Source organism: Oncorhynchus mykiss, chromosome 20, assembly GCF_013265735.2.
Source record: "Oncorhynchus mykiss isolate Arlee chromosome 20, USDA_OmykA_1.1, whole genome shotgun sequence".
Taxonomy (NCBI): domain Eukaryota; kingdom Metazoa; phylum Chordata; class Actinopteri; order Salmoniformes; family Salmonidae; genus Oncorhynchus; species Oncorhynchus mykiss.
Window position 1 is genome coordinate 22,049,579 of NC_048584.1, and position 15,441 is coordinate 22,065,019.

Here is a 15,441-nt window from a genome sequence, read left to right on the forward strand (position 1 = left end):
GGAGAGAGAGAGAGGGAGGGGAGGAAGAGAGAGAGAGAGGGAGGGAGGAAGAGAGAGAGGGAGGGAGAGAACTGCCAGGATTACCTGCATCACAACAGGGCCATATAGAACTGTCATATGGCCCTCAAATAGAGGCTGACAACTGATTTTACTGAGGGAGGGAGGGAGAGAGAGAGAGAGAGAGGGAGGGAGGGGAGGAAGGGAGAGGGAGGGAGGGAGGGAAGGAAAGGAGAGAGAGGGAGGGGAGGAAGAGAGAGAGAGGGAGGGGAGGAAGGGAGGGAGGGGAGGAAGGGAGAGGGAGGGAGGGAGAGAGAGGGAGGGGAGGAAGGGAGAGGGAGAGAGGGAGGGGAGGAAGAGGGAGAGAGGGAGGGGAGGAAGAGAGAGAGAGGGAGGGGAGGAAGGGAGAGAGAGAGAGAGAGAGAGGGATGGAGGGAGGGAGGGAGAGAGAGAGAGAGGGATGGAGGGTAGGGAGGGAGGGGAGGAAGAGAGGGAGGGAGGGAGGGAGGGAAGGAAAGGAGAGAGAGGGAGGGGAGGAAGAGAGAGAGAGTGAGGGGAGGAAGGGAGAGAGAGAGGGATGGGAGGAAGGGAGAGAGAGAGGGAGGGGAGAGAGGGAGGGGAGGAAGGGAGAGGGAGGGGAGGAAGGGAGAGGGAGGGAGGGAGATAGAGGGAGGGGAGGAAGGGAGAAAGGGAGGGGAGGAAGGGAGAGGGAGAGAGAGAGAGGGAGGGGAGGAAGGGAGAGAGGGAGGGGAGGAAGGGAGAGAAAGGGAGGGGGGAAGGGAGAGGGGAGGGGAGGAAGGGAGAGAAAGGGAGGGGGGAAGGGAGAGAGAGAGAGGAAGGGGAGGAAGGGAGAGAGAGAGGGAGGGAGGGGAGGAAGGGAGAGAGAGAGAGGGAGGGAGGGTATGGGAGAAAGCGGGATGGAGGGAGAGAACTGCCAGGATTACCTGCATCACAACAGGGCCATATAGAACTGTCATATGGCCCTCAAATAGAGGCTGACAACTGATTTTACTGTTAAGTTAGTTTGTAGCTGCTGCTCACCTCACACTACTGTCAGCCTAGGGAGAGAGAGAGAGGGAGGGGAGGAAGAGAGAGAGAGGGAGGGAGGAAGAGAGAGAGGGAGGGAGAGAACTGCCAGGATTACCTGCATCACAACAGGGCCATATAGAACTGTCATATGGCCCTGAAATAGAGGCTGACAACTGATTTTACTGTTAAGTTAGTTTGTAGGTCCTGAATAACTTATCATAAACCAAAACTAACTGCTATCAATAAAATGCTTTGCTATTTCAGAAAGTTTTAATGGAAAAGCTGAAATAGAAAATTGACAACTTTTCTAAATTGCAACCCAGTTAAACATTGAATGAATGAATGTGGTGACTTGGTCTTGTCTTCCCGACCAGCGCTGCATGGTGAGTAATGAGGTTGAAACCGCATGTGCACTCCTGGCCTGTTTAACTGAATTGGGAGCGTTCGCAAGTGGCTGTGACTGACTGAAATGACATATGCAAATCAGCAGGCGCGGCCACAGAATAACAAACTGATTAGCTCCCTCTCACTGAGAATTAATTGGGTTCCTTCACGCTTCAAATTAATTTCTTTTTTTAATGTCCTATTTGAAAGTTACGGCACAAATAAATAGAGGTGATGAATGGATTGGGTTTTCCAGAATGATCCGATGTTCCATCAGTGAGTTCTGTTGTTCCGACTTGGTAGCTAGGAACCTTTCTGTTGTGTTGTTTAGTGTTCCTGTCACGCCCTGACCATAGAGAGCCCTCGGTTCTCTATGGTGTTTAGGTCAGAGTGTGACTAGGGGGGGGGGGGGGGGGTGTTCTAGTCATTGATTTTCTATGTGGCTGGGTTGTATGGTTCCTTATTAGAGGCAGCTGGTAATCGTTGTCTCTAATTGGGGATCATATTTAGGAAGCCCTTTCTCCCACCTGCTCTGTGGGATATTGTTTTGTGTGTGTGTGTGTGTGTGTGTGTGTGTGTGTGTGTGTGTGTGTGTGTGTGTGTGTGTGTGTGTGTGTGTGTGTGTGTGTGTGTGTGTGTGTGTGTGTGTGTGTGTGTGTGTGTGTGTGTGTGTGGCACCACCACTGGTGTCACGTTTTCGTTGTTGGTTTATTGTTTTTGTTTGACGTTTTCACCCTAATAAAGATGTGTAACTCTACACACGCTGCGCCTTGGTCCGTCTATCGTCACGACCGTGACAGTTCCCCACAGGGAGGCTGTCAAAGGTGATGCGGCACTGTTGGGCCTCGCTAGTGCTGTTGGTACTCCAAATGCCAGCTGAGTCGTGCGTGCGCGCGGGCACGTGTGAGGGTGCACATGCACATGCGTCTGTGTTTGTATGTCCGTGTTCGTGTGTGTTTGTACCTGTGTGTGTGTGCGTACCTGTGTTTGGGTGGGTGGGTGTGTTTGTACCTGTGTGTGTGTGCGTACCTGTGTTTGTGTGGGTGGGTGAGTGTGTTTGTACCTGTGTGTGTGTGCTGTGTGTGTGTGCGTACCTGTGTTTGTGTGGGTGGGTGGGTGTGTTCACATCGTTCAACACGCCCGTTGTCTCTCCCGGTCTCTGTAGAGTTAGACAACTTCTAGGAAGCTGCAGGTTAACTCCTGAGATGGGGAAGGTGAATGTTGAGTGCATTTCAAAGCAGAAATAGTGGAAGCAGGAGTGTTTTGATGGGGCTGCCTTCAAAGATGTCAAGTTCTGCATTTTAATGTCCAAATCTCTCTACCTGATCCTGAGGTCACTGTGTTTGAATTCATTCATCTGAAGTCTGGAAAGTTAAAAACAACTGTATTTATTAATAGTGACCTAGAAACCTAGGTGAATGTTGAAATGTTAGCTAACTCTGAGATAATTATAGCCAAGCTGGAAAACTATAACAAAGGAAAACTTGGTTTCCTCACCTCTCCCAGATGCCATGTTGAGGTTATTTTTCAACTTTGTGCTATAAGATAATAATTGTCTTCATTATTCCTTGCTTTTTAACTACTATAATTATATCTCTCCCTCATAATAACAGACAAAGAGCTTTCTTAAAATAACCATTCTTAAACTAGCCTGGTACTGAAGTGAATTCCTTGGTAGTTTTCAAAACACCAACAACCAGGCTAAAACATTCTGTCTCACTTTCAAATGAGACTCTATGATGTCTTATTTAAACCCAGTGTGTTTGAGGTGGTATACTCTGTGTATTAGGGTCAGTGACGGCTACAAAAATTACAGAATTCACCGGTCATACCCAGACGTCCCTGTCCTCAATCTACCCTGACACCTGATGTCCCCAGACAAATGAATGCATGTCACAACTATCTGGCTGTCTCTGTTTGTGACATGCTGGTGGCAGAATCCTATCACCCTGTCCAGGTCTGTTATGGACACTGACAGCTGATGTCGTGAGCAGCCTGGACTCAACCACCCTGTGTGTGTGTGCACATCCGATTAGCTGATTGGCCAAACTGTCAATCTTACGGTTCCACTGTGTATCATTGTTGACTTGTTCTTGGAGTCTGTTGTTTCAGTTCATATACAGCTGCAAGGATCATGTGTGTGTTCCAAACTGTAACTAACCCTGTGTGTATTTGTGTGTGTGTGTTTATACCAGGTGGCTGAAATGCATGGCGAGCTGATAGAGTTCAATGAGCGTCTGTACCGTTCTCTGATGGCCAAGGACCACCTCATCAACCAAATGAAACAGGAACTCATTGATCTCAGAGGACCTGTGAGTTACCCTCTACAGAGACACATTGCCTGCATACACACACTCACACACACACCCATGGGAGATTGCCGGCCACTCGGTAACAAATCAACTACCCCAGGCTACCTCTTATCCCAGAGCTCCAGCCATCATCTGCTGGCCCAGCTTTGGCCGCACACTGGCTGGCTGACCAGGCAAGCTGTATGTGTGGTTCTCTGGTCCCTGGGGCTGGAGCAGGAGGGGAGTAGAGGAGATGTGGCCCCCTCTTTCCCAGCCCTGTGGCCTTGTCTCTGGGGTGTGAGAGCCCTACTTCATCCTCTCTACATCAGACCATTTTGTTCTATTAATAGACAGTCCACACATTGAAAATGAAAGACAAAAGGCTGTTGAAGCACACACACACACACATAAACACAGCCCCCGCCACACACACACACAAAGAATTACCCCTGCATGTGTCCCTGGGCTGTGGGGGGATTTGAGGAGAAGACAGATTATAGGAATGGATCCCTTACAGCCACGCTTGGTAATAGTGTCCAACTCTGCCGCTCCCTCCTATCCAGGGATTAACAACAACAAGAGGCCCTATGGTGTCACGCACTACACTATGAGTTCAATTGTTATTTTTTTGTGTGTACAGGACGTTGATGTGAGAGTGGTGGTGATGGGATGGGGGGGATGGGCAGAGTACAGTAATGTCACAGTGCTCTGCTCCACTGGTCACACAGAAAGACGCCCTCTCCCTCAGGATCTACCCAACCCTGCTGCTCAGACACAGAGGGTTGTGTAAAGTAGAAATGGATGAAAGGTAGCTGACATAGTAACGCAGTGACATTTTGTATAAACAGTGACATTTTGCTGTCTCTCTTGCTCTCTCTCTCTCTCGCTCCTTCTTACTCTCCTTACTTTTGAATAAAGGTTCCTGGTGACCTGAGCCAGACTTCTGACGACCCCAGCCTATCAGATTTTGAGACGTAAGCACCTTCTATCTCCCCATATCTACATCTACAGTATATCTCTTATCGCATGAGCAGTGTCTGTCTATCTCTACTATAAACAGTGCTTTCGGAAAGTATTCAGACCCCAATCGGAGGGCCTTGTTCAGGGAGGTGACCAAGAACATGATGGGCACTCTGACAACGCTCTAGAGTTCCTCTCTGGAGATGCGAGAACCTTACAGAAGGACGAGTGGCCAGACAGAAACCACTCCTCAGTAAAATGCACATGACAGCCCGCTTGGAGTTTGCCAAAAGGCACCTAAAGACTCTCAGACCATGAGAAACAAGTCTGATGAAACTAAGATCGAACTCTTTGGCCTGAATGCCTAGCGTCATGTCTGGAGGAAACCTGGCATCATCCCTACGGTGAAGCATGGTGGTGGCAGTATCATGTTGTGGGGATGTTTTTCAGGGACTGGGAGGCTAGTCAATGCTCGTCAGGATCGAGGGAAAAATGAACAGAGCAAAGTACAGAGAGATCCTTGATGAAAACCTGCTCCAGAGTGCTCAGGACCTCAGACTGGGGGCGAAGATTCACCTTCCAACAGGACAACGACCCTAAGCACACAGCCAAGACAACGCAGGAGTGGCTTCGGGACAAATCTCTGAATGTCCTTGAGTTTCCCAGCCAGAGCCCAGACTTGAAGCCCTTCAAACATCTCTGGAGAGACCTCCTCTGGAGAGGATCTGCAGAGAAGAATGGGAGAAACTCCCCAAATACAGGTGTGCCAAGCTTGTAGCGTCATACCCAAGAAGACTCTAGGCTGTAATCACTGCCAAAAGTGCTTCAACAAAGTACTGAGTAAAGGGTCTGAATACTTATGTAAATGTAATATTTAAGTTAGATTTTTTTTGTTGAATAAATTAGCAAAAATGTCTAAAAACCTGTTTTTGCTTTGTCTGGGGTATTGTGTGTAGATGGATGAAGGAAAAAAAACAACAATTTAATACATTTTAGAATAAGGCTGTAACAACAACATGTGGAAAAAGTCATGCACTGTATATATATATGTGTATCTCTGACACCACGGCTCAGCTCTGTCATTATCATGTGTATCTTTATCACCTCAGGTGAGGGAAGGTAGGTGACCGTTTTCAGACATCTCTGAAAATATCCTTCTTCCTCTCTCGCTGCTGCTCTCTACCTCTACCTCTCTGTTTGAAAATCTGTGACATTAAGTGAGAATGACAGTCTTTAAAATCAGGGGAGGACAACCCCAGCCCTGTAGATCCCCAGTCATAAGACACTAACCCATTTTCATGGTAAGCTATATACTCTGTATATTGTAAACATACATTACTGTATACAAAATATTGTCCCTGATATAGACTGACCAGGTGAATCCAGGTGGAAGCTATGATCCCTTATTGATGTCACTTGTTAAATCCATTTCAATCAGTGTAGATGAAGGGGAAGATTTTTAAGCATTGAGACAATTGAGACATGGATGGTGTGTGTGCCATTCAGAGGGTGAATGGGCAAAAGAAAAGATTTAAGTGCTTTTGAATGGGGTAGTAGGTGCCAGGTGCACCGGTTTGAGTGTCAAGAACTGCAACGCTGCTGGGTTTTTCACACTCAACAGGTTCCTGTGTGCATCTTTTTAGCTTTGCTTTTCCTTAGCGTGCTTTTTAGTCGTTCACTTTTTTTCCGTTATTTTGTTTTTTTGTCTTATGTTTCTTGTAAATAGTTCAGCTTTTATTTTCATTGTTTTTATTAGTTATTTTCCTGTGAAGCACATTGCATGTCTGAAATGTGCTGTATAATTAAAGCTTGATTTGATTTGAATGTCCACCACCCAAAGGACATCCAGCCAACTTGACATGACCGTGGGAAGCATTGGAGTCAACATGGGCCAGTATCCCTGTGGAACGCTTTCAACACCTTGTAGAGTCCATTCCTCCAAGAACTGAGGCGGTTCTGAGGGCAAAAGGGGGTACAGAAGGTGTTCCTAGTGTTCTGTACATGCAGTGTATATACAGGTGTTGTACTAACTGCTAATAGAACCTGGCTAGTACTTTATGATAACTACTTTATTGAGGAAAAAGGTAGTTAAAATGCAACTGTGACATGTGGCTGTCTCACCCAGCTATCTTAAGATGGAATGCACAAACTCTTAGTCGCTCTGGATAAGAGCATCCGCTAATGACTAAAATGTAGAATTTAAAAAATATATATATATTTTTAAATGGCTATTTGTAAAGAAAGCCTGTTGACACTAGCTCTTCTGGTCCAGGGATGACCCCTGTCGTCTCATTAGGAGAGGAGTGGTTTAAAACAGAGTTGAACCAAGGTGGTCACCCACTTGACCAGTTTCCTCATGTCCTCGTTAGCGCCGGTGAAAAGAGAACACTGTGCAACCTTTGTGAGGGAGGAGGGAGGGAGGCTGTGTCACTGTGCTGTTTAAATCAGTTATGTCTCTTATTAAACACAGAGAACAGGGGTAGAGGACTAGAGGGCTGTAACACCTGACTATTACTGGGTGCCTGAATGGCAGCCTATTCCCTATATAGTCCACCACCTTCAACCAGTACCCATAGGGCTCTGGTCAAAAGTAGTGTACTATATAGGGATAGTGTGCGATTTTGAACACACCCTGGGTGTCTGAAACACTGTGTTCCAGCAAGATGGTAGTAATATCCTCTGGTGGGAGGTAGTGAGGAGCAGAGGTCAAACCACATACAGGTTCACATTTTATCTCCCTTTGGGTTCTTTCCATTTCCCTAATGAAAGGTCTCCTCCTGGAGTTTTTATGTAGGTAGCCATTTTTTCATGGTTTAATACTCTCTTTGCCTGACGACTCATCCTGAATTGAATTCCGCTGCTCTGTCGATTTCCCCATGCATTCATCGTGGAGAAGAAACGCTAGTGGCCGTGGTGGTATGGATGGGTAGCCTGGCAAATACCGTAGTGGTTCTGATTTCTGCTTCCTGACAACGTGATCTTCATATAAGCGTAGTAGTAGTGAATTCTATTGAAGACTCTCTCTTTAATGTCGTAGTATATTTTATGAATGACAGCTTTCCTGCGACGAATACTACAGTATCTATAACCCTTACTGTGTATTCCTCTCCCACAGGGCTCACCGTGCTCTCATCAATGTCTGGATTCCCTCTGTGTTTCTGCAAGGACGCGCTTCTAACGCCTACCATGTATACCAGGTAACACCAGATCCTAGTCTAATAAACAAACACAAATTGTATTTGCAGGTCAAGACATCCTCATTTTCTGGTATCCCATTTTTGTGTTTGGTTGTTGAATGGAGTAACTAGTAAAGACTAACACCCAGCATATGCCCTGGCCTCGATAACTGCTTTTTATTGTACCTCGCACGTTGACTAGGCGTGAAACCTCAGGTCTCTCACTGTGTCGCCTTCCTTCCTGTTCTCCCTTGAGGGGGTATGTGTCACTGCCCTGCTCGGTTCCACTCTCCTCTGTCAGGATGAGGAGCCACAGTGTAGCGAGGTGAAACCAGAAATGATGGGACACGACAGGTGACACAACCTCAGCAGAGAGATAGTTGAGCGTGATTGGCTGGCTCCCGGACTGAACTATGTACTGCTCTTGTATCTCTGCCACTGCAGTGTGGTGCGAAGACATAACACGCACCCCTGGACAGAATAGTAGAGGCCTGGGCAGTGCCTCCAGATGTTAACCCTGATAAGTAGTGACAGGAGGCTGGTATTGGAGAGTAAAAGGTTATGGCTGATAAGACATCAATGATCCGATTGGTACAGAAAGGAATCAGAGGTCATTCAAGGTTTTGCTGGGAAGTTCAGTTGACGGATTTAGCATTGAACTTCTATATTCTAGTTAAATGGTTACGTAAATATTTTTCATTGATTTAATGACACCTGTTTTTACTAGCACTTTGAAACTATTGCTTAGTCTAGCCTCAGACAATGGCTGTATCCTGTATAGGCTTTTGTGCCTTTGTGGTGTGTTCTCAGGGGTCTATTTGTCTTCTAGATCCCTACGGAAACATTACTATTGTTCTTAATAGACTAGATAGATGAGAACGGTTTGCCATTGTTGGCTGTGTGTGAAAGGCACTTTCTATCTTCCTCTCCAAGGCTTAAAAACAGACGTGATGGGTCACTCATGCCAAAACATTGGAGCTGTATGCGGGATATATGAGAATAGGTATTTCTCATACAGAAGGTCCACACTCCTGTTCTTAAATAGCATTTGAAATAGAGACTACTGGTATTATAGAAATTGAGTTCTAGAATGTGTTAAATAAAAAATGTAATGTTCCCATTTCCAACCAGCCAACAAGGTGACAGCAACCCTCGGCCATTCATTCCAAACATCCTGTTCCTGTACTGTTCCAATAACAGCAGGGCCTAAAAACCAGCACCACCCAGCAGAACACAACATCAGAATCACACAGCTCCGTTTCACTCTCTGCTGAACTGAAAATGATGGAGAGGGGACAGAAGATAAATAGTGAGAGAGAAAAGTGAGAGAGAAATGGGAGCCAGAGAAGCGTGGCATTCTTCTCTGCCACTAGATTACAGGGCATTTATTGAGCAGGCAAATTGCTTGTTCTCCATTCTGTCTTTGCCTTTCTCAAAAGCCACTTTTCTTCTCCGTTTAAAATGACTCAATGTAGACAGAACAAGGCCTGGGATGCCCATAGAGAGAGGGAGGTTGTGACAGTTCTCACTATTATCACTCCTGTTTTGTTCTCCCCAGATGAGCTCTCCGTCTCTCCCCTACTCTCTCCCTCTCTCCCCCCTCCTTTCATGAGACTATAACGGCAGTTGGAAATTATTGTTGCATTCTCATACGATACCAACAAGAAGTTATTATAGAAATGTGTGTCATGGAAAAAATAAGAAAAATGGCTTTTCTCTTCTCCCCCAGAGTAACAAGTAAAATAATAACAGAACTGAAGAGCCCTTCATTTGCCAGGTGGAGATGATGGATGCACTTTGGCATGTTGTGGTGATAACATTCCTTCCCTCTAAACGTCTCTTGACAGAACCAACATATCAAATCCACTTACATTCCCAGCGTAGCTAAAATAAATATATATATCTTCTAGAGTAGACTAATTGCTTAAAGGAAAGTAAAAGCAATGTTATGATTCATGGGAAAAGTCTTTGCTTAGTTGAGCCCACACACTGTACACAGATTTATTTTACCTCTTGTGTGCTGATGCCAAGTGAAGCCCTGTACTCAAGATGAGCCCCGGCACACAGAATGTACTGTTTTTTTTATTTTTTAAATGAGTGATTCCCTTTGATCAGTAAAAAGAAACTGAGCCAATCGCTTCCACACAAAGTCAGGCCTGCTGCAAACTTTCCCATATTTTTATAACACTAATGAGATTTGATAACTGCTTTTCTCTCTCTCTCTCTGTCTCTCTCTCTCTCGCTCTCTCATTTTCAATTCCAAATATTCCGGGATACCTGAGACTACTGTAGTTTCTCAGAGGAAAGCTGAGTGTGTGTGAGGGTGATTTGAAAGCGAGTCACAGACACACTAATCGAGCATTCAATAGGCATTATATAAGCTACCTTTGGCTTCCTGTTGGAGCCAAGCCCTTGAACATGCACATACGCGAAATAGAAATCAGCTATAACAATGAATAATTGAGTCGTCCTCGTTGACATGCTTCCAACGTGTGCTGTTCCCATCACATAGATCCCATAGGTCCCATTCCCCAGAGGTGCACTGTGGGAAAAGTGCTAATGATGATAATCTCTATATTGCATGCAGTTGACTTCACAACGCGCTGGGAGGATTCATACAATGGAGTGGTGGACAGTTTACGTAGTTCAGTCTGCAAACTCTTTGTGTATGTGCGTGTGTCTTTTGCCAAAGCCTGAGACTGCATCTCATTGGCTTCTTTGCCTATGCAAATGAGGGATATCATATCCAAAAGTAGACCAGAGCCCATTATTAATCTGATTCCTAATTGAGATGATGATCAAGACTGTAAAGATTATGGTAATGGGGGCCCTTGATTATCGACCTGGTGGTAGTTGTTTGTGGTGGATGTTGATTACTATGATGATGGTTGTTTCTAGTTGCATCGATTCGTCATAAATTGGATCTCCACTGTAAAAGACACAGATCGCTTTAGTTAGATTTCCATCTGTAGAAGAGCATGTTAGGCCAGTCAGAGAACTGAGAACACGTTGTACGATCTGCAAATATATTTGGAAGGAAATAACCATCAAATAACTCCGATATACAAAGATAATAACGGCAATTCAGAGAAGATGATGTTAAGGCTGGAAGGTGACAGGAAATTGCCCAACTTTCTCTCTTGGTAATTTAAATCAGAATTGCAGCGGCTCTAGATTGCGGAGCCTTGCTAGGCTGTTTGATCTTTGTCTTGTGAGGGGCTAGTAGTGGAATCTCCAATGCCGTACCTCAGAGTCCGAGTCAACTCAAGCCATTAATTTACTATAGTTCCTGGAAACACTATGGGGCTGTCTCTCTAACCTCCTCCACGTCTACCATCTAATTCTCTCTCTTTCTCTCTCTTTCTCTCTCGTTTATCCATTTTCTCATTCCCTCGCTTTGCCACTTCCTGCCATACTCATTAGAGCAATGCTACGAACCCGACTTGTGACTTATTCATTCAGGAGAGAGAGGAGGTGGGGGAGAGGATAAGATGGAAGAAAGAGAGAGAGAGAGAGGGTGGGAGAGAGAGAGAGAGAGTAAGACAAAAGTGAGTGAGTATCAGTATTTTCACTGGCGTTTGAATGCAAAGTTGTCCCTGGCACAAGAGTGACAGTGTTCATCCAGTGACAGCATTCATCTATCTGTCTATCATCACATAGCTCCTTGTTTTATCAGAGCTTGTAACAAAACGCTGTAATCCATCTATGAAGGTTATGACAACGAGAAGGTTGTACAGTTTAAATGCAGAATGGCTGAGGTTATGCAGAAATTAGCTTGGTAGCTCGGAATGAGCTTGGATGATTGTAGGCTGCATGTGATGAGGATGCATAGTCAAGTCAAGGTGATCCTAGCTTTCTCCTGCTGCTCTTGAACAAACTATGTGCTGTAATCATAAAACTGTTTACCATTATGGTAGATTTACCTCAGGTTCTTCCAGAGGTAAACATATTCAAGTACTTAATCTGTACCACTGATAATAAACAACAACATGTTGCTCTCCAATCATTAGTCAACAACATCACTGTTCATTTAGCGACCTCCAAATCCTTGTCTCTGGATGGAAAGGAGAAATGTGAGGTACATTGTAGGAGTGGCTTTTACAAGTGACCTTCCTAGTGTTTTTAGAAGTTCACAGCCCAATCATAAACAAACCTTCGCTTCCTGGGGAGAGCAGGAGTGTGTGGCGGGGTGAGATGGACTTTAGTGCACAGATAAACATCTCACATTTTATCGGTCTACCTGGAGTATTAATACATGGGTGATGTAGTTCTCAGTGTTCTGTAACTCTGTTAATGTTCCAGAACTCAAACTTCAAGGGTATAATTTGATACCCTTGAAGACCCTTGCTGCCCTCAACTTTTAAGGGTATATGACTGAGAACTTAATTTGGCTAGTGAATATTGATGTCTACAAATGATGCGACAAAAGTAATCCATACTAATCTACTCACATCATATGTCAAAGTATTTGAGTTGTACATCTAATCTTGCAAAAATAAACTAACAAAATATTTATCTGTCTGTCTGTCTGTCTGTCTGTCTGTCTGTCTGTCTGTCTGTCTGTCTGTCTGTGTGTGTGTGTGTGTGTGCGCACACAACCTTCTCTCCCATCAGTTGTGTAAAGCAGGATTTGTGTATGCATGTTCGATCTCGTTAAGGTCAAGTCTGGGTCGTAGCTCGTAGGTCAGAGTATTGTACATGTACCAAGGATGTAATTTAGAGTTATGTGTCAACTACATTTATGTGTTGTACACATGAAGATGAAATATTTATCCACTCCAGAGAGCCAGAGTGTGCACTAATGACGGTGTGTGTGCCCTGGTTAGCTAACTGCTCTGTCACTCATGATGTTACAACAGGCCTCACAGTGATTTTATGTTTGAATAGTATGTATATTAATGAATCACAAACCAGTGGGTCATTTTGCAAACTCATTCAGCAGGATGACTAGACAGATTATGGTTTGAGAATGATGTGAGATGATACTATGATCATATTTAAAAAATGTCTATTGCTAGTAGAGGTCGACCGATTATGATTTTTAAACGCAGATATCGATTATTGGAGGAATAAAAAAGCCGATGCCGATTAATCGGCTGTTTTAAAAAAATGTATTTGTAATAATGATAATTACAACAATACTGAATTAACACTTATTTTAACTTAATATAATACATCAATACAATCAATTTAGACTCAAATAAATAATGAAACATGTTCAATTTGGTTTAAATAATGCAAAAACAAAGTGTTGGAGAAGAAAGTAAAAGTGCAATATGTGCCATGTAAGAAAGCTAAAGTTTAAGTTCCTTGCTCAGAACATGAGAAAGCTATGATGAAAGCTGGTATGAAAGCTGGTGGTTCCTTTTAACATGAGTCTTCAATATTCCCAGGTAAGAAGCTTTAGGTTGTAGTTATTATAGGGCTCTCTATACCATTTGTATTTCATATACCTTTGACTATTGGATGTTCTTATGGGCACTTTAGTATTGCCAGTGTAACAGTATAGCTTCCGTCCCTCTCCTCGCTCCTACCTGGGCTCGAACCAGGAACACATCGACAACAGCCACCCTCGAAGCATCGTTACCCATGCAGAGCAAGGGGAACAACTACTCCAAGTCTCAGAGCGAGTGATGTTTGAAACGCTATTAGCGCGCACCCCGCTAACTAGCTAGCCATTTCACATCGGTTACACGAGCCTATTCTCGGGAGTTGATAGGCTTGAAGTCATAAACAGCAGAGCTGCTGGCAAAACGCACGAAAGTGCTGTTTGAATGAATGCTTATGAGCCTGCTAGTGCCTGCCATCGCTCAGTCAGACTGCTCTATCAAATCATAGACTTAATTATAACATAATGACACACAGAAATGCGAGGTCATTAATATGGTCAAATCCGGAAACTATCATCTCGAAAACAAGACGTTTATTCTTTCGGTGAAATACGGAACCGTTCCGTATTTTATCTAACGGGTGGCATCAATAAGTCTAAATATTACTGTTACATTGCACAACCTTCAATGCACAGAATTATGTCAGAATTATGTAAAATTCTGGCAAATTAGTTCGCAATGAGCCAGGCGGCCCAAACTGCTGCATGCATATACCCTGACTCTGCGTGCAATGAACGCAAGAGAAGTGACACAATTTCACCTGGTTAATATTGCCTGCTAACCTGTATTTCTTTTAGCTAAATATGCAGGTTTAAAAATATATACTTCTGTATATTGATTTTAAGAAAGGCATTGATGTTTATGGTTAGGTACACGAATGAGCACTGCATCGATTATATGCAACACAGGACACGCTAGATGAACTAGTAATATCATCAACCATGTGTAGTTAACTAGTGATTATGATTGATTGATTGTTTTTTTATAAGATAAGTTTAATGCTAGCTAGCAACTTACCTTGGCTTCTTACTGCATTCGCGTAACAGGCAGTCTCCTCGTGAGGCAGGTGGTTAGAGCGTTGGACTAGTTAACCGTAAGGTTGCAAGATTGAATACCTGAGCTGACAAGGTAAAAATCTGTCGTTCTGCCCCTGAACCAGGCGTTAACCCACTGTTCCTAGGCCGTCATTGTAAATAAGAATGTGTTCTTAACTGACTTGCCTACTTAAATAAAGATTAAATAAATAAAATCTGCAAAATCGGCGTCCAAAATTACCGATTTCCGATTGTTATGAAAACTTGAAATCGTCCCTAATTAAATCGGCCATTCCAATTAATTGGTCGACCTCTAATTGCTAGTATTATTAGTCACCTCTGTTATTATGATGATTGTGGTAAGGATACTAGTTCATGGCAAGAGGCTATTTTACTTAAACAGATTCAATGACACTGGGAAGGGTATCGCTTCCTCCCTCCAACACACACACACACACACACACACACACACACACACACACACACACACACACACACACACACACACACACACAGAGAGTGTACAGCCGATAAATCTTCTGCTGAATATTTTTTATGGAAAATTTCTCTCCTTATACGCTCTTATCACTCCTCGTCCTCCTCCTTTTCTGCAGTCCTCCAAATGGATTATATTTTCTGCCTAATTTGGCAAATGTTGTGTCCCAGAGTGGACAGAGAAATAAAGAGCGAGAGATGGAGGGTAGGAGAGAGGGAACGAGGGAGGGATGACATAAGCACTACTGTTCCGCTGCATGTACTCTGCTTCACTATATCTCTGTCTCACACAGCCCTGAACAAACTGTGGTGCTTCAAAATCACGTTTTATTGTCATTTGCACAAGTACAGTGAAATGCCTTTCTGGCCAGCTCTTTCCCAACAATGCAGTAATAAATATCAGTAGTAAACATATTATACTATAAAATAAAGTAAAGTAGAACAGAAACATAGGAGAAATAGAACACGAGTACCATATTTAAAATGTGTGGTGGGGTTAGAGGGGTAAGGTGACTAGGCATCAGGATGTATGATAAACAGAGTAGCAGCAGCGTGATGCGTGACACACATGATGATTGTGCGTGCGTTATTTAAAGGGGGAGATCAAGCTGATCCTAACTGTTTCAGGCCGATTTCCATTTTGCCCTGTTTATCAAAAGTGTTGGAAAAACATGTCAATAATCAA

General features: G+C 44.0%; 1 protein-coding gene across 1 annotated transcript in view; it reads left to right on the forward strand.

Annotated features, from left to right (window-relative positions):
* The window catches only part of snx29 (sorting nexin 29), a 117,243-nt gene that overhangs the window by 75,241 nt on the left and 26,561 nt on the right, over window positions 1-15,441 (forward strand). Inside the window, exons 16-18 of the mRNA XM_036955984.1 lie at window positions 3,606-3,722; window positions 4,620-4,675; window positions 7,777-7,858. Coding sequence (XP_036811879.1) covers window positions 3,606-3,722; window positions 4,620-4,675; window positions 7,777-7,858 — 255 coding nt within the window. The remainder of the gene's footprint in view (window positions 1-3,605; window positions 3,723-4,619; window positions 4,676-7,776; window positions 7,859-15,441) is intronic.